General features: G+C 48.3%; 4 protein-coding genes across 4 annotated transcripts in view; 2 read left to right on the forward strand and 2 right to left on the reverse strand.

Moving 5' to 3' along the window:
• Positions 1–172: 172 nt before the first annotated feature.
• EAH_00022820 (transketolase, putative) lies at positions 173–4,411 on the reverse strand (the record flags this gene model as incomplete). Its single annotated transcript, XM_013396915.1, has 9 exons — positions 173–309; positions 720–927; positions 1,167–1,336; positions 1,440–1,812; positions 1,999–2,244; positions 2,400–3,061; positions 3,239–3,379; positions 3,804–3,908; positions 4,282–4,411. 9 exons carry the CDS (start codon positions 4,409–4,411, stop codon positions 173–175), a joined length of 2,172 nt encoding a protein of 723 aa, XP_013252369.1.
• Positions 4,412–11,191: 6,780 nt separating this feature from the next.
• EAH_00022830 (hypothetical protein, conserved) lies at positions 11,192–13,635 on the forward strand (the record flags this gene model as incomplete). Its single annotated transcript, XM_013396916.1, has 4 exons — positions 11,192–11,321; positions 12,387–12,575; positions 12,748–12,804; positions 12,929–13,635. 4 exons carry the CDS (start codon positions 11,192–11,194, stop codon positions 13,633–13,635), a joined length of 1,083 nt encoding a protein of 360 aa, XP_013252370.1.
• A 1,513-nt stretch (positions 13,636–15,148) lies between these two features.
• On the forward strand, positions 15,149–15,981 carry EAH_00022840 (30S Ribosomal protein S17, putative; the record flags this gene model as incomplete). Its single annotated transcript, XM_013396917.1, has 3 exons — positions 15,149–15,227; positions 15,470–15,557; positions 15,780–15,981. 3 exons carry the CDS (start codon positions 15,149–15,151, stop codon positions 15,979–15,981), a joined length of 369 nt encoding a protein of 122 aa, XP_013252371.1.
• Positions 15,982–19,196: 3,215 nt separating this feature from the next.
• Positions 19,197–20,870, reverse strand: part of EAH_00022850 (phosphoglycerate mutase protein, putative) — a gene marked incomplete at both ends in the record, with an annotated part of 3,596 nt that continues 1,922 nt past the window's right edge. The window contains 4 exons of the mRNA XM_013396918.1: positions 19,197–19,536; positions 19,834–19,944; positions 20,417–20,461; positions 20,729–20,792. Of these exons, the coding sequence (XP_013252372.1) occupies positions 19,197–19,536; positions 19,834–19,944; positions 20,417–20,461; positions 20,729–20,792 (560 nt within the window). The remainder of the gene's footprint in view (positions 19,537–19,833; positions 19,945–20,416; positions 20,462–20,728; positions 20,793–20,870) is intronic.

The raw sequence follows: 20,870 nt of genomic DNA on the forward strand, positions 1-20,870 counted from the left end.
TACCATTTGAGCCTTACGAGTCACGTCAGTTCTCTCGCTGCGAGAGGCAACCAAAATGAAACTATGAACAATATGTACGTGTTTACATCTGCTTGACGTATCTGCAAACGAGCAAACGGGTTAGCTGGTCGCTGATACGCGGATGCTATGCTCGATCCTCCTATACAAGCGACTACTTCTTTAGGGCCTCCTTGACTTTCTTCGCAACGTTTTCACCAGTAAAGCCGAACGCTTTCCAAATATCTGCCCGTGGGGCGCTGGCGCCAAAGCTCTTCATTCCGATGTGCACGTCGAAGAATTTTTCCCAGCCTGAGTTATGGACAGGCACACGTGGCACGAGCATGCGATGCTAATGAGAAGTATATGCACAGATGCAGAACTGCGTACGCTCATCATGCAGGTTAGGGTGCTGGGCAATCGCGATCATACAGGAAACGGTCGTGCTGCTGTTAGGTGGAAATTTAAACTCAGGCCGGAAGCAGGAACGAAAAAAGATGAGCATCTACTGATGAGTGAGGACTACAACGCACGTATGGTTGGAGTGGTGCCTGTTTAGTGCACGGCCCTGTGTACTCCTGCTGTTTCCTCTCACTGAGCTGTCATTTACTTGCCACTCCCCAAGATACAAACTGGAAACTCTGACAGAAAATCTAAAGCGAACAAATATAAATAAATGCGCATATTGCACTATCCTCGCGATCCTCTGTCCTCGGGCTCACCTAGGGTTGCGGCAGCTTCAACATAAACACACAAAACTTTCCCTTGTCTCCTTTCCTTTTGCATCAGGACCTCTTCCTTGTAAGCCTCCGACTGCTGTTCAAACGTATCCCAACACATCATGGAGACAACGCGTACATCGCAATTTGTCAGAAGCTGCTTCGCCTCCACGCAAAACTGCAGCTCCGAACCACAGCCAGCAATTATCACCTGAAGGGGGGAAGCGACACAAAAACGCGCATTTTCAAGACGAACAATAAAGAGGACAACGCGCAGAGGACAAACACAGTGTCACATGTTCGTAATGAAGTCCACAATCTGTTGCTGTTTCTTTCCGAAGCCCACAGAACAGATTTCGCACCGGCAACAGCGCAGGAAATTAGCAAAATCAGGCAAATAACATCTAAAACCGAGGGGAAATTTTGCGACACCGATTCCGGCAATCTCACTTGAGGCCCTCCCGAGTTTGAGAAGTCAGAAATAATGTAGCCACCCTTCAACGCCTTATCCACTGAGCTGCCAACAATTGGAGGGATATTCCCACGGCACAAGCACATGACTGTGGGGCCCGACGAATGCCTCAACCAGAGCATGTAAGCCGCCGCCACCTCGTTTGCATCTGAAAAAGTGCAGATAATACACCTCCCCCTGCACTGGCGTTCAGCTTTAGAATTTTATTGGAAGGGGCCAGCTCATTGCACGAATACACGTAAGCTGCTCACCTGCTGGCCTGACGCAAAGCATGTTGGGCAACGCCCTACAGAGGGGAATGACCTCCACTGCCTGGTGCGTCGGCCCATCTTCTCCCAGTTCAATGGAGTCATGGGTGGCTATGAAAAGACAGCCGAGTTTAGAAAGGGCCGCCAGTCGCACCGCTCCCCAAGCGTAAGTAACAAAGTTAAGGAACGTGGCCCCGAAAGGGCGGTAACATCCATATGCATACAATCCATTGCAAATGGCAGCCATCCCATGCTCCCTTACTCCAAAGTGGATGTAACGGTCAGCGTAGGAGCCGAACTTTGAGGATGGAGAGAACGAGGCTTCACCCTTCAGCTTTGTCTCGTTCGAGGTCGTTAGGTCCGCACTGCCACCGATCTGCAAGGAAAAAAGCGGAAGGCATACGAAGGACGACGCGACAGACGTGAAAAAAGCGGGACACGGACAAAAATGGCAGCACCAGGCAAGATACACCACCGTCGTGTTCACAAAGAAATAAGCAAGTCACACGTGAACGACTCGATGCAGTTCCTTAATGCTACGCATTTGACGCCACCCACTTACAAGCTCTGGCATGAAGTCTTTAATTGCATTTAGAGCCTTGCCCGAGAGCACACGCGTGGAGGCCGGAGTGTCTGCTGCTGCCTTGGCCATATCACGCAACGCTGCTTCAACCTGCTCGTTTACTTCTCTGCCAAACATCCTTTCTATCTCTCGTTTTTCATCAGGATAAGCTTCCCCATACTTGGAGAAGAGAGACTGCCACGCTTCGTATTCAGCTTTGTTGCGGGCGGCAACTTCGGCATAGAACTGAGTTACACACAAATACCAGGAAACTGTACAAATACTCCTCGACGCGACGCTGAAAATATGAGCGATTGTGTAATGCGACAATGCAGCAGGCCACTTGCCGCAATCCATAGGAACGCGTGAAGACTATCCATAAACGCCGAACTGCCACCTACCTTTCTTGTCTCTTCTGGCACCTGAAAGGTTTCGTTTGGATTGAGCCCCAGCTTCGCCTTTAGCTGCTTGATATCGTCGGCACCCAAAGGAGCTCCATGCACCTTCTCAGTCCCTTCGTTCTGACTCCCCCATCCAATTGTCGTCTTGATCTCGATGAGAGAAGGCCTGTCCGTCACTGCCTTCGCCTTCCTGATGGCCTGGACATAGAGTACACGCCCATCGCATATGGGGCTTCCCCAGAAAATATCGAAGCCGAGGCTGGCCGAGATGGATTGAGATGCCGGGTTCATTGCACAAGGCGGATATGAACAAAAATGCAATTCGAATTTTTCCATTGCCACGACTTTGTTCCACCTCCTTGCCCCTCCCCGTTTACTGGACAGCCCATCTCTAGCAGTGTCCATGACTGTGCTCTCCGCATTTCCCCCCAACTCTTCCCATACACTCTTGTCTTGCCCCACCTGTAGGATGGCGGTCAGATCCTTATCTCCGTCCTTAACGGTTTGCGTATGCCAGCCATAAGCATTAAACCTCTGGATAACGTTCTCCGTGAAGCTCAGCGATGTGTCACCGTCTATAGTCACATTGTTGGAGTCGTATAAAACAATAAGACGGCCCAAACCCAAGTGGCCTGCCAACGAGCAGGCCTCGCTGGAAACACCTAAATGCAATGCACAAGAGGTCGAGCGTCTAATGCGCGAATGTCCTCAACGAGCACGTCATTGCACGGACCGTTTTCACTGGTTACGCTAAATTCCTGCTTTGCGCAAAACCAGATGCTCAAGGTGAAAACCCGGACTACAGAGCACGAACAAATCCACAGCTCCGTTCTTCTGACCTTCCTGTAAGCATCCGTCTCCGCAGATGCAGAATATGAAATTATTGAATAAATTGAAATTCGGCTTGTTAAACTTCGCTGCCAAATGATGAGCACCGATAGCCAGGCCTACGCAGTTAGAAATGCCCTGGCCAAGGGGACCTGAGAGCGAAGCAAACGCAAGGCGCAATTAATGTGGCGTAGAGGCGTGTACTCAGAAAGAATTTGGTGCGGCACACAGTACAACAACACTGAACGGACAGACGTACGCAGGAACGGAGTGGCAGAGATGAGCAGACCCACGCAGATGCACTACCAGGCACGCATTGACGTATCATAGCCGAACACAACTACCGACAAAGCCACCAGAGGAAAAAAAAGCAGACACACAAACCCAAGCGGCAAGGCCAGCATACAACGGCCAGGAGGAAGACAGGCCGTTGTAGAAAAAACAAAATCGCGAGGCGAAGACACTGTTGCCCCAGCGGGGAAAAGGCAGCCAGATAAGGACAGAAATGCATTGGAAGCGGCAAATGGGGGCGGGCACAGAAACTACGGCCAACGGTATTAGGGGTTCCGCACACACCAGTGGTTACTTCAATTCCCGGCGCGTGTCCAACCTCAGGATGGCCTGGTGTTTTGCTGTGGAGTTTCCGAAATTTCTTAATGTCGTTGATGGAGAGATCGTACCCTGCAGGCGAAGCATGAATTATCACGTTTACCCTCAACACCCAAACTGCACCACTCGCGGGAGCATATGCAATACAACACGAGCTGCTGTTGCCAAAATATTGGACAGAAACAGCCAAATTGTGTTAAGAGAACGTTGACGTCTTCTGCATTCTGTTGATGAGTGCCAATCAAACTAAACACCACATCGAGCGGGTGCCCCATCCGGAATAGCGGAGTCTGTTGGTCCCAGAGATGCAAGCACAAAAATTGACAGATGAGTGCAGGTCGGGTTGCTGCGAATTGCCAAGAAGATTCAAGATGGAGCGAAGATATGATTTTTCACATGCCCTGAGTTTCTTCTCTGGAAGCTGGCACAGCAGATTAACACGAACCTGCAAGGTGCAGCATCGTGTACTGAAGCACGCAGGCATGTCCGTTGGACAAGACAAATCGATCTCGGTTGAACCACCTTGGGTCCTTCGGATAATACTTCATCACGTGGCCAAACAGACAATGAGCCATCGGCGCACAACCTATAGGAGCCCCAGGGTGTCCGCTTTTCGCAGCCTAGAGAAAAATAAGCCAGTCAGAATCTAGGCAAACAAAACGAACCCATGAATCCATGGGCGAAAGCAACTGAAGCGAAAGTATAAGTTCATGGATGCGCAAGCGCGAGAGTGCAAGTTACACTGGTGTACCTATCTGGTGTAAGCACAACTCATAAACGCCAACACAGACGCTGCAGGCAGAACCGCACGCGGCCCAGTGGTGCGGTGCTTGCTGTTTAGTTAAGAGAACTGCTTACGGCCGGGGCATCCGCGCCAAAACCTCGGATGGTATTGACGCAGATTTCGTCTTGGTGAGTTATGGCCTCCGTCATTTGTTTCTTCGCCGAAGGAGCGGACTCGTTGGTCGGCCCGTTTTCGGTGCTCTTTCTCCTTACGGCAACCATTTTACTCTCCTACGTAGTTAACTTCTTCAGCGTTTAACTTTCTTACTATCAATCCTTGACAGTGTGTGACCGTATACCCGAGCAGTCTTGGTGAACCAGCAAAAGCGTCGTCAGTGCAGCTCCCCGCCGAATTCGTCAAAGAGCTGTCCTACCAAGTTGAGGCACTGCAGATAGAAGGCAACCTTCTTCCTTAACTCTATCAGGTCGGATGATTCCACCAGCCTGCGCCAAGGCGTTTAAGCGCCGACAGACACCCGCATGTGTATGCCTATTTAGAAGGATTTACACTGCAATGGAACCACGTGTGTACCTGTCATGCCAGGTGTGCTCCCCTAGTACTGCTTTGCGGATATGCTTACTGCATGTACAGACTCAAACATGAGTACGGACATGCATGTGTACATATGCACTTATCCGACAAAGGGATAAGTCAGAAGCAGCAACACCCTGCTCCGCGTGTCCAGTTGAACATACACCGCAATCCTCGGAATGGCGTTATGAATGCCCTTATTGACGTCCCAAGCGATCCAGTTTGGTGCGCCGTCTTCTCGTTTTTCTTGGCTGCAAATTAGGAGAGAGGTGCGTGAAGCAGAGTTCAACGAACTGCGCTGGTTCTGTACCTCAGCAACCAGAGCCTTCAGGCAGACGATGGCTTCTTTCTGTCTCCTGAAGCATACGCTTGTAACGCTGCAGTTCCATGATACAAACAAACACAAATCGGATGAATTCCACACAAAGTCAACCGCGTGGGCGAGCAAGCCCAACGCAACGCAAATAACCAATGCAGTCCAGTTAGAACGGACTAGTAAGCGCAACTCAGGGTGGCCATAGGGAAAAAACCGTATATACACCTTCACGCTTAAGCTGCGCTGCTCAACTGATGCATGAATAAAAATTGATCCCCCAAACCCCTGCGAATGAAACTGTGGGGAATACACGCCATGCTTCCTAGCCCACCGCCCAGCTCAGACACCGGAATAGCACTCACTGCTTGTGAGCAAACTTTGCATCAAAGAAAGTATCTAGAGAGCCAAAAAGGCGGTGGAAGTCCGCCGTTTGATCTGCAACTCTGCCAGTGTTATTTCCGATACCCATCATGATGGGGGCAGGAGGAGCGAAAAGTCAGTCGTGCATTTGTCTACTGGGAACGTAAATTGTGGGAGTGCCTTGAAATGCATTTAATTTCACAGGATCCACCCTCAGAAACGGTAAACATGATGCGAGGAATTCCAGTTTATAGCATGTGGCGTTCAGCTGCGATCACGCATGAAGCCGCGTGCGACCCCCCACTCTTGAAAGTATTCGGGTGTGTGGTTTCTCACCTTGTTTTACATTTGAAAGTAACAGGCTCGAGACAACTGTCTCAAAACTGCATGAATAGAAATGCAAGGTTCCATGCTGAATTACGGAGGTGTGTAGAGCGTGCACGTTCTGGCGCGGATGTGTGCTACGTCACGGCCGACGGAGCCAAGCAAAACAGGAGTGCATACGTTCCGTTGAATGCTTGATTTATTCTTTTTTTTTGGGGGGTGGAATTGGTTAGAAGTTCATTCGATTAAGCGGTAGAAACGTGGCAAGAGATGGATGCTACTTTTTGTGGCTCTGCCACACCCAACAACTATAGCGTACTGGCACTGACGAGGAAGCTCAACTTCCACCAGCAACCATGCTACCGTTAAGCCAAAATATATATTTATAAGATTGTATTACTGATTGACAAACCCAACTTATGTGGGCAGAGGAGCGGGCCTGTGACCTTGTGCATTATAACGAGAGCCCGGGGTCTTATTCGAGGACTTCCGCGAGCTGCAGTCGCGCCAAAAGGCTTAAGGCGAAACCGCCTGAAGGGCAGCTGGCCTCCGCTATAGTACCAAGATGATCTGGGCAGACAGGCCTTAGGGCCTGCCACTGCGGAGGCGGCGTGGCACGAGTTGCAACGGAGCTCATTGCAACAAGTTCTGCAAGGCACCTTGACTTCTGTGAACAACTAAGCCCCCGCTTGCTGTCCGCACAAACACTGTGGGTGTTTGCTATACTAACTATGCAATACTACGCATGCAGGTTGCCTTGTATGGTCATCTAATTGCTCATGTACCAACTTCGAATTGATCAGGTTACATCTGGCCGCTCTTGCCCCGGAAGCGGACCGCTCTCTCATGCGTTTGGTCGCCCCTAAATGGTGTCAATCTGCTTTCCTAATTTACTCCTTCCCTGCCCTTCCGAGGCCTCCTCCAGCTGCGCATGTAGCTCTTGCCGTTGTCTCCCAGCCTCGGGGCCCCTCATGATGCGTCACTTGTTAACAGTCCTGCAGAGCTCTGTGTTGACACGCACGCAGGGGGAATGGGTGATTCTGTTGGATAGAACCGATATGTCCATTTCGTCATTCAGCAGTTCTTTGCTTAGCTGCTGGAGGCGTTCAAGCTCTTCCTCTGGTGGCGGAATGACAGGCCGAGGAACATCTGGGCACCCGTACGAGTGTAGAGGGGTAGTGGCCACCGCCGAGTGGCTTCTATTTTTGCCGTACCTGTCTCGGCACTTTCTTCAGACACAAGGAAACCCAAGAAGCTAGTTGGTTAAACGGAAAACGGGCACCTTGGTGTTTTCATGGAACGCAGCCCCTCACGCAGTAGTTGCAGAGCACGCCGCGGGTGGTGTAGGCGCTTATGCACATTCCGGTTGAACGCAGGTACACAGCCCTCGCATATTACCATCCATCCCTCATTGATGAGCCTCAAGAAATGTTGATAAGTTCGTCGTTTCTGTCTGGCAGGCGCATTCACGAGCCCAAATGGCATCCATGTCTAGTTTTGCGAGTGCCAGTATGCAACGCCGTGTTGTGCCTGTCCGTAGGATGCACTGGGAATGGCAAAAGCGCTTCAGCGGAGTCAGATGATGAGCGAAATGCTATGCTCTGGGAACAGTAAAGCATTTCGTTAGTATGGTGGACCGGAAATATTTCCTCCAGAAGCACATGCTTGAATCGACGCACGTGCGCCACCTCCCCTCCTTTTTCTTCGGCACCACAGAATTCCGTCCAAACACGCCAGTTGACAGTTAAACTTTGCCTTTTCCGTGTAATTTGTCTGCTTTACTTCTCAAGATGTAGAAGTCGCCTCTGCCTTGGAAAAAAGCTTGAGGCTACTCTGGGAAAGAGTTCGATGCAGCGGTTTGGGCGCGCAGACGGCGGCCCGCCTCCTGGTAGCTCTTTGTAATGTAATATATATAAAATCTCCTTTAATTGTGTCCAGTTCTGCTTTTCCACCGGCGTTAAGGGGATCGAGTTCCCAAAATCCGTAGACTTCGTACGACGCTCACAACGAGGCTCATGCATTTCTCCATTGTTTCCTGTGGCGCCTTTGCATTGCAGAGAAGCCTACTTGGGACACCTTTCCCACTCCGCCTAAAGTAGAAAATGCAAATTCCGTTGGGGGCGTTGAGGTACGCACCTTCTCAGCGCTTCCCAACCCGTACACGTCAACAGCGTCGTATGCGGGCCGCCTGTGTGCCTTCCTCTGGGTCACGCAAGAAATGCTTACAATTATGTCGTAGTGAAGTGATCCAATATAGAAGCCCGGTACCATGTTCTTTGACAATTTCTGAATTGTTCTACTGTGCCCCATATTTTTTTGGCTCATTTGCCTTTCCTGCCAACCGCGAAGCGTAGTCGCAGAGACTGCGCCAAGAAAAATACATCTCCTCGCCATGGCTTAAGATATCATATCCACTCTGCAGCCTGCGTCAAGTAGAAACTCCTGACCTTTATTAAGAATTTGGATGAGCGCCGAGGTAACTGCATAGGGATCTGCAGGTGTGGCTGTCACCCCTTTCATCCCCGTGAATGTGGCTGTCACCCCTTTCGTCCCCGTACACTCTTTGGGGGACGTGGTGCTTCGCCGATCGCCTTTTGCGTTCCCCAAGAGGTGTTGCTGCTCGTCCAATCCCTTTGTTTTCCATACACGTTTGCACTCGCTATTTGTATACCCACAAATATAAGCAGATGCGTCAGCAGACGCTCCGGAGAGTCCTGAGTTCCCAAAACTTCTGCTGTTTTCGACTGCCGCTATATCGTTTTCTAATAGGGGTTAGTACTCACTTGCCCGATATCCGTAGGCTCCCTTCCAGCTAGGGCGGTGAAGACGGAGTTTTATCTCTCCTTGATGAGTGAGTATTCCAATATCTCTGCGAGGCCAACCATTTCACCCGTAGAATAGCCCTGCCGGATCACTGATATAGAAGTCCCGAATCTCCCGTTGGACTTCCATTCACCAAGGGCTGATACTTCTCGATGTTGTGCTCTGTCGACAGCTCCCCCTGCTAAAGTTTTTTCAGCTCTGCCAGAGCCTATTCGCTTGCCGACCTGGGACTACCAACAGTTCATCTCGGAAGGCTTCCATAATAGGGATGTGCTATCCTTGCTTAGCTATAACCACCACTGGTGCGCACTCCCTCATGGTATTGAAGATGCCGCAAGCAGCTGCAGCTCTCCTGGTGCATTGTGGATACGAAAACAACCCCATAGGAGCAAATAAATTCTTCACTGTCCCTCCGTCGCGGCGCCTGTCATATCTAGACGGTCGACAACGGCGGAACCATTCTTCATGGACTGGTTTTGCTTGGAAAGCATTCTCTACTGGGTGCGATGCTGAAAATGAGCTTGTTTCAAAGGGACGAGGCCCTCGTCCGGTTGTCGCATCCCCACGGAGGGGAGGATCCCGATCTATCTTTACTACGCGATAGGAGAAAAACGCTATCCTTTTGATGAAGATTTTGAAAGAGAACCTGAAGCGTCCACAGTGCTAGTCGCTGCTATGTATGCACCGGGACCCCCTGCTTTGGGGGGGTGGTTTCTTTCTCGCGCCTGGCCCGATGAAACTAACACCGATACCAACTGTAGCTAGAGTCCGCGATCTTGTCGGAGGACTCTGGTGAGCTGCAGTCGCGCCAAAGGGCTTAAGCAGAGAATTCTGAAATACGGCTAACATACGCTCTACTCCCCAGGCGTTCTGGGCATAGAGGCGTATGGTCCTGGGGCTGGGAGAAAGGAGTCGACCTGACATGAGTTGCAGCGCACCTCGTTGCAAGTGATGCGGCAAGGTACCTTCACGTGCAAGTACAACCAATCCCCTCTTCGCTGTCTGCGCTAACAGTGTAGCTAGTTGTTGTGCTTCTGCTTGCGTGCAGACTACCTACTAGGGTGAAGCAATTGCCCATGTACCTACTTTGGATTGACCATGCTACAGTATACCGTCCGTGTGGTGTTGGGTTTCGGGCTGCGTTATTGCCGCGCGTTTGCCTTCCTGCTAATTCTAGGCGCATATCGCTCTAAATAATTGCATTAAATATTTTAGTTTTTCACAATTAACAAAACAAGCGAAATATCGACGGCCTCCCACCACCCCACAACCGCCGCGACTCGGTCTCCCATAGCCCTGGAAGGCTCCGGCGGTCTGTGTCGAGGCGGCGCAGACCGGGTGTTTTTGTTGGGTGTTTTCTTTTGTTCTTGTTTTTGTAGTTAAAAAATCACTTAAAACTGCTTGATCCATTCTCCTGTTAGAACAGAATTTATTTTTTTTCAGGCTGTTCGCCAGTCGGCTATGATTGCCGCCAGCTTCTCCCGATCGACGTTGATGTAGTTCAAGGGGCACCGCACCGTGCAAGTCGGCGACAGCTGGATTCTGATTTGTGTATTTCTCTTCCTCTTTTAAGCACTAATTGTTTTTTAATGAACGAAAGACAACTAGGGCCTCCGAGTTCGCCCCCTATCATCTGAAACATCCTCCGAGTTGCGTTCCTGCTGTGCTCTGCTCTGCTGTGCTGTTCTGTGCTGTGGTTTGCCGCCTCTTCTTCTCTGTGTATTTGCATGTTCAAGGTATTCATTCTTCTTACGGTCACTGACATCTACACGACAATACGGCTCATGCAGCTGCTGTTCGTTGGTCTATTTATCTGCATTTCTCCTGAAGTCTACTCTCCGCTGCCCTCAAACTCCGCCGCGTCCACACGCGCTGCACGCAGCTGCCTCTAAACAAATGAGTCTCTGTTGTTTTTTGTCTATCATCCGTTTGTTTTTTTTCAAGGGAAGAGCAGAAGGGGCGTGAGCTGCCTCCCTTCTTCATCTCCGCTGTCTGTACACCATGTTCAGCGTCCTAGGGGTCCCCCACTTAAGCCATTTTTTCCTCCATTTAAGCATTTTTAATCTCTAATTGCAGCCTGTGTTTTCTTCTTTCTCTGCCCTTATTCGGCAGCACGGACTCCAACGACGCCTTTGCCTGTTTCCTGATAGGCTCCTACGGGCTCACACAAGCCCCTGAGCCTCCGCACGTCTTTAAACGCTGTGCCCAGAAGCTGAGATGGAGACTTCTCCCACCGCTTCATGCAGTGGCAGTGCGGTGCACCGAGAGGCCGGTGCATGCGTGGTGTCTGTACAGCCGCCTGTGGAGGCGTCATTGGGGATGGACGAGGAGCAGCACAGCTTACCCAGTTGTAAGAGGCACCGAGGGTACGTCGTAGCATTCCTCTACGCTGAGCAATCAGGTGTAAATGCAGCTTCAGGCGTATCTTCAGCTCATCTCGAGCAGCTGCTACCAACAACTGGCTGCAGCCACATTTAAAAAGATTCACACTGCATCATCTGCATGCATGCAGCGGGAGCAAATTGTTCGCTCGTTTCTAGTATTTGGTGCATGCAGGCAGAAGTGCCGTTCTCCCACCCCGTCGCCTGCTCGCTCCCCAACTGGGGTGTACGGACAGCCGTTGCTGGCGGCCTCTGATGCAGACGTCTCCCTCCTTGTGCACAAAGCAGACAGCATTTCTCGTTTGTTAAATGACAACAAATCCCTGCAGCATAAGCAGGAAGACCAGGCAGAAAAACCAACAGGTAATGCAGCCGATGTTGCCTTAAAGAGACTAAACTGTCGCGTGCCATACAAAACACGGTATCTCGCTGGCCGTATGCAACTATACGTTTCCTATCTATATATATAAGCATATATGTATATATATTTGTATATCTGTGTATATAAGAATACCTATATATATAGAGGTAATTGTACGCACACGCATTTGTGTATCCACATCATATGTATACATATATGTTATATTCACATGTGGATACAATATATATATATATATATATATATATATATAATGTACATATACATGGGTTTATAAGCCGTACATCTTTGATGAGTTGTCACGAGGTGCGTATCGACAAACGAACACCGGTGGACTTCTCCGTACAAGGCGGCGTACTGCACTCTTATAGCCATTTTGCTCTCTTACACAGCTCCCAGGTGTATTTACAGGGCAAACACAACGCTTCCGTTGCTGCATTTGTTTGCTGTTTTCGCCCTCTGCACCTGCACTGCTGCGCTTCTCCTCCCGCGGATTTACTGCATTTTCCGTCCCTCTTGTTTGTCTCCATTTGCTGCTCAGCTCTGTTGGAGGCAGCAAATGCCTTAGAGGATACATGCCCCTTGTACGCATTCATGCATGCATGCATATAGGTATAGGTGGCTGTTGTGTTAGTCGTTTGTTTGTGTGCAGAAGAGGCTGGAGGAAGAGTCCTTTCTTCTACTCTTTCTGTTCCCTCCTTGAAGTTGTCAAGGGCCCGCGGGCCTTTGAATAATGTTGAGGTCGAAGCAACAGAAGACGTGGGTAAATGGGCCAGTGGTCCAGAAACAGAAACTGAAGAAAGCAGGGGAGACATTAGGGACGCGAGAGATCATTACTGGGGTTTGTCGCTGCTTCTGCTGTTGCTGCTGTTTCTGTTGCTGCGTCTGCTACTGCTGGTGCTGTTCCTGCTGCCGCGTATGCTGCTGCATCTCCTGCTGCGTCTATTGCTGCGTCTACTGCTGCTGTCGCTGTTTCTCCTGCAGATGTTTCTGTTTCTGTTGCTGGTGCTTAGGTTACTTAGCGGTGCAGCTGCTGTGGATGATGCTTGTGTTGATGCTGCGGTTGCTACGTCTGCGGCGGCATTTATAGTTTTGTTTTAACTAACTCGTTGAATGGAGTTGTTTCTGGTGGCAGTTTGCGTTGCAGTTAAGTTCTTGCGTTGTCTATTTGCTGCATTGTGTATTTGTCTATAGGCTTAGCGAGGCAGCAGCTGTACAGCCACAGGATTAGTGCTGCTGAGGTTTGTATTGAGCGACTCGCTAACAGCAGCCAACCCCCAGGAGGGAATGAAGTTATTCAGCATGAGGCGGAGGAAGCCAAAGATGCAGCGCAGCAAAAGCAAGAAGGTGTGAAGGAGGAGGTCGCGGAGGTGAAGCAGGGGCGGGGCCTGCAGTTGGAGACAGGTACAAAGGCTCATGCGGCAGGAACAGCAGCAGCAAGAGCAGCACTAGCAGGTATAGCGGCAGGAGCAGCGGCGGCAGCGGACAGCCAAGAAGAGCTCGAAAGTTTGTTCAAAAATGCTGCCCCAACTTACGAAAACGAATTGGGGCTTCTGAGCGCATGCACGAAGCCGCAAACAAAAGAAATGCAGCTGGCAAGGACTGTTGTGCTGATTTGTCTGGCGGACCTCCGCGACAGCTGCATTCCTGAAGTGTACATACACCCCATGGACCGCCAGCTGCGGCAGCGGAGGGTAGAGATGCACATGAAGCACGTTCATGAGTGTGCTGTGATGCAGCAGATAAAACCGTATATGCATTTGTTTGAGGTTTCTCTTGCCTTAGATTCACTTCCACATAAACTTCACCCTGTGGTGCAGCGGCTTTATTTCAGTGCTCTCGATATGCATGCACGAGCAAGCGAATCTCTGTACTTCCCAAGTTACTTTGCTGGTGTTTGATAAACGCAGCCTTTTGCCTCCTACCTACGGGCCCGGTATTTTAAAAACAATGACTTTAAGTTCCTCAAGTTCACGCAGTTGCATATACAGCCCAGCCCACCCACCACTGAGCTCCGATAGGGTGCCCCTCCCTATGTTCAGTTTTATTAATTGTGAAGTTACCATGATAGAGACCAATGCCAGTCTTAAACACAGAGGTTTCACAAGGCCGTTGTTTTTTGTTTGGGGGGGCATGTTGATGTACGTACACCACGGAGGATAGGGACATGAAGAGGCTCTGCATTGAAACTTTGAACAAGAACTGAGCATCTAAGAAAGTAGTTCAGGAGCAGGTAATAGCGCAGAAGCCTCTGCTTTTGCATTGCTCAGACCTATAATATAATGTCGGACCACTTCTGTGTTTGCTGCAGCAGGCATGTATTTGCTGCCCCTTGTGGTTGTGTTCGTATATAAAGGGTCTCGTGCATATGCAAGCATTTTTCTTCACTTGTTTGCTGCGGATGAACCCCTTCGTTGCTAATGCATGACATTCGGGAACGGAAAGGACAACCAAAGCGAACGCCTTGCAATTAGCAGCAATATCTCCTAACACCGACAGATATCTGCTGAATACACTCATATATAGACCCCTCAGGAAACTCCCACTTTGCTGCGACTTCTCCAGTGGAGACAGCGCGCAGTTCGCCTATACTTCTATCAATGGGAGGAGCCCTTCAAGGAGACTGGAGGTAGGAAGGGCACCCCATGCAGCTAATTTGGACCATTTAGACAAATTGGTTCATAGTGAGTACCAGAACACTGTCGAAGTAGGAACATTCATCTCTAATATGCGTTTTGCTGCCGCAGTCCATGCGGACCCACAAGGTGACCAACGGAAATTCTCTGCATCCAACCAAAACGGTCAAGGAAACTCGCTTTATTATATTTATTTATATGCATTACTTTAATTAATAACTTCAAAATAATCCAATATTCAAGTTTGGCGCTGTTAGCTGCAGTTGTTTGGTTGCTTGAAGAAAATTGACGCTGCAGAGCCGTCAGGCATTGTGTGCAGCCGCTAGGCTGGAAACGCGAACTGTGAGGCACCGCACCACATGCAAACATATAAACCTACAATATAAAAATATAATTATGTTACTTTAAGACGAACTGATGAAATCATATGACATCAAAGAGTGGCAAATATGCACACGGTTCCGTTTTTCCGTGTGCTGCGCTCGGTGTTGCTTCCTCTCTCGGGGCCCGTCGGCCAGCCCCTTTGCATGCACCGGGGCGGTTGAAGGATTAGAAGGGGGGAAATAATACCTAAATTGTTTTTTTGTATTGGATTTTCCCTATTCATACATTTTATTCATGAATATACGTCGGATTTAGGGGTTTGTGCAGCCCCGGGTGGGTGAAATGACAGGTTGGGGGGGCAAGCCGACATAGGCTGGTCTTCTTCGACTTTTTCGGGGAATACCCGCGGCATTTTGTCAATGAAAGAATTCATAGAAACCTTAAAAATCAGAAAATGCTCCGATTGTCAGCGGTGCTGCAGCACTGGCACTACAAGGCGTGGCAGCGTTCAACAGCGGGTTATCTGCGTACATGTACGTAAGGCAAGCGCAGTAGAGGAAAAGAACAGTGACTCATCATATGTGTACCAAGTTAAATTGAATTATATTGAATGCAGATGCAGGGGAAGAAAACAAGACGAATCATAAATAATCCACGCCGGTTGTCGCCTGTGGCTACTCCATACTCGAGCGCCGATTCACGTCCTTTGCCTTTTTTCCTGCATGCATGCATGTTGAAATTCTTTTTCGTGTGGCGTTTTTGCTGTGCTTTTTAGTTATGAAGAATAAACTTCCCGGAAACGAACTGGTTGGCTACGTGATTAACGACAAACACCCCAAATCCATCCGCGTCGCCTGCGACAGGTAACTTGAATGATTGCCAGGTCTATCTGCAGCTATTTCGTAGCAGAAGATTGCTCAGTAGTAAAACCCAACTTATACAATATTTATTGCGATTGCAATTATTGCCTTCACATACCAATACACACAAACAAAGCCTATTTTCATTCAGATGCCCACCGGCAAGCACCTACACACATATTTGTCTACATGTGTGTGGAATCGTGTGTGTATGCATCTACACAGATATATGTACGTGGTTCGTTACAAGAAGACCTTCAGGTACACAAAGAAAGTCTGGGCGCACGACGAGGCGAGCGAAGCGCGTTTAGGAGACGTTGTGCGGCTGCAGCCGCTGGGGTATCGCATTGGCCCCTGGAAGAATTACTTATTGGTGCGGATTCTGCACAAAGAGCCGAGGCCAGACTCCCCGCAGCTGCCACAGTAGAGTCACTCGGGCTGCTGGACAACCAGTTGCCTCCGGTGGTCCATTGGTGACCACTAGTGGACCGCCAGTGGACCACTGCCGCAGCTGCTTCCGGGACTGCTTCTTGTGTTCTTTTTGCCCTTTCAAAAGGAAGGAAGACGCTCTGTACCCTCAAGAGTGGCGTTCCGCTTCATTTTTTAACTCTCTTGATCCTTTGTTTGAAACAGTAATATATTTGCTGCCGACCCCTTGTGTGAACCTGATCTATTGAGGCAACCTGAACACAACAGGAGAACTGGGGGTAGTATGGGTGTCGGTATGCAGCATTTATTGCTGGTTCTTACAGTTTGGAGTTGGAGTTTTCTTTTAGTTACTATTTTTATTGCATTGACTTCTTCGCATATCCGTTTTCTGGTACCCGGGGGTCCTTAGGGCTGACGAGTCGTTGTTCGGCCGCTGCTTCGTTTATAGCAGCGATGGCTGTCAAAGAGCAAATAATTTGTTGTTTTGAAATAATGGGTTGATTAATATTAATTTATTCCGTTTGGTGCATTTATTTATTTATTTGCTTACTCTCTGCCGACTTCTCTTCCCCCTCTGCGTCGAGGGCATTCGGGTCCTGCGGGTTGACAGAGGCGGCCGGATTGGGGAATTCATGAATGCTGGGCGACGGTGGCCGGGGCGTGACACTGCAAGAGGAAAAGAGGGAAATTTGAACTTTATTGTCAAGTAATGCAGCGGCATAGCATATTGAGGATATTATGTTGTACTTTTCAACGCGTAGTCACATACTGTCGATGACAGAATTGATAAATATTTACACCATTTCAGCAAGCGGCTTTCCGCAGCCCATGTTCCTTCCTTCTCACTCTCTAACGGCTTGCGCCTAAAGTATCAGAAATGACGATTTAAAAGCAGCGATTAGGAATAAACAATTAACACTTACCCTTTGAATGCCTTCCATTTCCTGTGAAGACAGTCGAAATGCAACAAAAGTGCGGAGACAAGGGTAATAGCGAACATACCTGAACAGTAACCCCGTTTACGAGGATCTGCGGCTTCCCCAGAGGGCTGTCAGACCTGATAATTGTTTTGTTTTCACGGTAAAACACCAGAATAAATGGCTTGTATAAAGAAGAAATTACAGATGAATGTTTATGCCCCGAGGTTCCTGCACCGGCATCGTTTGAATGACAGCTTCCTCCTGTTCCCTACAGAAAAAGTGCAGAAACTGGAATGAGGCACGGCGCACTTAAGCGTTGAATATCTGCTTACATCTCTTCACCAGCTTCGGCTGGAAGTTTGCCTTTCTAGAAGCAGAAAATGAGTTGATTGTGAAGAAAGTATTGGTCGAATGCGTGCGTAGAAACATAAGATTGAATAATCGTGGGAGGATAACAATCAATTAAATCCATGCATAGAAGCAGAAAAATCGTTAGTCATGAGGCATTTATTATTTGTATTAGTATAGAAGCAGGGCATCCATTAATTATGAAGCATTTATGATTAGTTGAAGATATGCTCGGAATCAGTTAAGTGTTTGCATTCACAATTATAAATTTCATTAGTCTTGTTTCCTATTTATTGAGTATGACTATGGCATCAATCAATTATTGCTTGCTTATTACTAATTGAATATTTTCACAAAATCATAAAATCAATTAATCTTGCCTGTTTATTAATAAAAGAATATTTACTTCCGCCTCACCACTCCGGTTTCTTCGCACAAAATCGCCTCGTGGAGATAATTCATCCATTCATTTCGGGTGTGAAGGTTCCTGAAGCAGAGGGTTTATTATGTCGATTACGGCTTATTTTTGTTGCCTTTTAATTCTTATTAAGCGTGATGCAGCTTGTTTGAATTGCTTTGTTTGTTCTTGTGGCCTTTTATGCCACTTTAAGTGAGCGAAAAAGGCGCTGAAACCCCTTTTCCCTATTTTTCTCCCTAATAAATTACCTGGCACAGAAAATGGTTCCGAAATCATTGTTCTGTTTCACGAGGAAACAGCGATCGTCAACCGTCTCAACTGGCATGTGTATTTCTTTTAGTCTGTATTCCTTCTCCACTGTCTGCACCATGCAAGTATTAGTTGTTATTAATTCACTCATTCATTCATTCATTCGTTCAACAAGCAAAGGAGACTAACCGCGCCGGTAAACACAGAGAAATTCGTTTTCGACAGCTGCGCGTGAACGAGCATTGTCGCGTCTGGGTCGGCGTTGTCTAGGGCCATCGTGAGAAGTCCTTTATGCCCTTTGTTGTTAATAAATTCAAAGTTAACCAAATAGTACCATCTTCTGTCTAGTTTTCACGTTCGTTACCTTCTCCGCACTCCCTGAAATGCTCTCCTTCTGCCTTCTGCTTGAACACCAACCCCGAGTTGTAATTATGCATATTCATCTTAATGCTGTTTTCCTCCCCATTCCGGAGAAGATGGTGGCCAATTTTGTTTGGGTTTCCTGGCGTAAACTGCTCGGGAAGCGCAGCAGTGGCTGCCACAAGAGGAGCAAAGAAACAGAAAAGTTTTGTTTTGGTGTTTCTCATTATTGAAAGCAAAAGATATATCTTTTTGCACTCACCATCAGCCTGCAAACGCTAGGCTGTGCAATGCACTACACGCAAATCGCCAAGCTGTGCAGAAACACTTTTCCTTGAGTGGCGCGTACACCCCAACGGTGTGGACTTCCCTGCCACTCACCGCTCCTTGGGGCTCACTTCAACTGCCTTGTTTGTCCATTAAGTGCATTGTTTCCGCATTCCAGACGAGCCAGACAAAAGAGGAGTGCCTAGTATAAATAATGTTTAGGAAACAATAATTTATTCACTGAACTCAACGAAGGGCTAAGCTGCAACCTCTTTGCCTGTGCTGATACATCATCAGTCCTTCGACTGCTCGTTAAGCAGATTGTGCAAACCAAATCAACCAGATTATTTTGCAAGTTCTCCTTTCTCCGTTGCACTAATTGCCACTCTAAGGCCGACTTACGGCCACGTGTAGTACACTGTGCGCAGGCGGATGCATGTGGGTTATATCGTTATGCCGCCTATTTGCGCCTTGGTGGAATATTGATTAAAATATTGAAAGTATTCTTCGAAAGAAGAATAAATACACCGCGGGGAAATGTTTCCCAAGAGTAAAGCTGGCGTCCCACTCGGGCCAACTTGAAATGCTGTCGAATGCACGAGCAGACCATTGGTGCATGAGGAGAACATTCGTGCAAATGAAGAAGGCCTGCTATGCGTATTCAATATTTCGCACAGATATATCAATGGGGGTGTGGGTGTCCACCTGCCCTGACAATAGGCTATCGGACTTCGTGAGTTTTCCCCAACTCACAATTTCCCACGTAACTTCAGCAGCAGCAGTAGCAGCAGCACTTGCGGCAGCTGCTGCAGCGGTGATGTTTGCATGCGGTGTCGGCGATGCAGCAGCTGAAGTGCTGCTGCTGCTACTGCTACCTGTTGATACACTGGGTGAAGGTACTGTAGGGGGCACTTTGTTGATATGAGCCTTCACTGTGTGGATTTCGGCATTAAGTTTTGGGGCGTTGGTCTTAACGTGCATGGGGATATTCCTGCGTGAGAGACAACACCATCATACTCGTGTGTTCAGAACAGTTTGTTGTTCTCCTATATGCATTTTAGACGCATATATGGTTGTTGCTTTATCTACAATATATATATATATATACATATATATATTATAATCATGAGACAAACCCGCTGCGTACAGCAAACCAGCAGATGCCCTTAACACGTCTACTTGTGCCAAATGCACGTTGAACCCAAACACCTAACTGCCTGTGGCTCTTGAGACCCTAAACCCTAGACCCCAAACCCTAAACCCTAAACCCCGGGCCATCGACTCTCACCGAACAAGTCGAAACAAATCGTCTAAAACGCCTCCATGAGTCACAACGAGAATTCGCTGCCCCAAATGCCGCCGCGTGACCTCAAGAAAAAATTCCTTCACGCGATCAAAACTGCAGCAGACGGCGCAGCAACAACCCCAAGTAGCAAATTCATCCAGCAGTACGTACGTCTGTACAGATATAAATATGTACATATAAGCTTAATAACGAAAGGAGACATAGCTGCCCATATATAGCCGTATAAGTGTTCTATATATATATATATATATATATGCATGCATGCAATGTGCTTCGCATAAACATTCGCACAAATGGATAACTGCAGAGTCGCATGAATGCGTACTACACACCCATATATATATATATATATATATATATATAGAGAGAGAGAGAGAGAGAGAGAGAGAGAGAAAGGTTCTGCAGGGAAACAAGGCAAAACAAATCATTCACAAACTGCAGCGCGCGGGGAGCCGCGACATAAACAAGGAGGCCGCATTGATTCTCAACGGCTAACGGTAGACAAATAAAGCCGCAACAACTCTGAATACAAACTGTTTCTGTACAGTCAATCAGCCTGCCCTACCGCTCCTGGAAGCTCTCGCCTTGAGGGAAAACAAATCGCGGGTCCCTGCAAGCAGAAGCCGCCACAGGATTAAATTTATACACAGAAGGATCCGGGTGTACAGACAGATGAATGCAGGCACACACCTGATGGCCTATATCCACCTGATGGCGTAAATCCACCTGATGGTATACATACACCTGAAGGTGTACATACACCTGATGGATATCCATCTGATGGTGTCCATACATCTGAAGGTGTACAGGTACCTGAAGGTGTCTAGATACCTGACGGTGAGCATACACCTGAAGGAAATCCAGGGAAAAGCCGCACCTACTCCGATTCCAGGCGTTCCATTCTTTTGGGAACAGCTTCGGGAGGTCGTCGAGCAAATGGCCTGCAGATTTGCACAAAAAGATTAAATAAAATAGCAAAAAGAAAACAAAACCCGGAGTCAAAATAATATAAATATAAA

The sequence above is a fragment of the Eimeria acervulina genome, genomic scaffold, assembly GCF_000499425.1.
Source record: "Eimeria acervulina Houghton genomic scaffold, Eah_scaff169, whole genome shotgun sequence".
Lineage (NCBI taxonomy): Eukaryota > Apicomplexa > Conoidasida > Eucoccidiorida > Eimeriidae > Eimeria > Eimeria acervulina.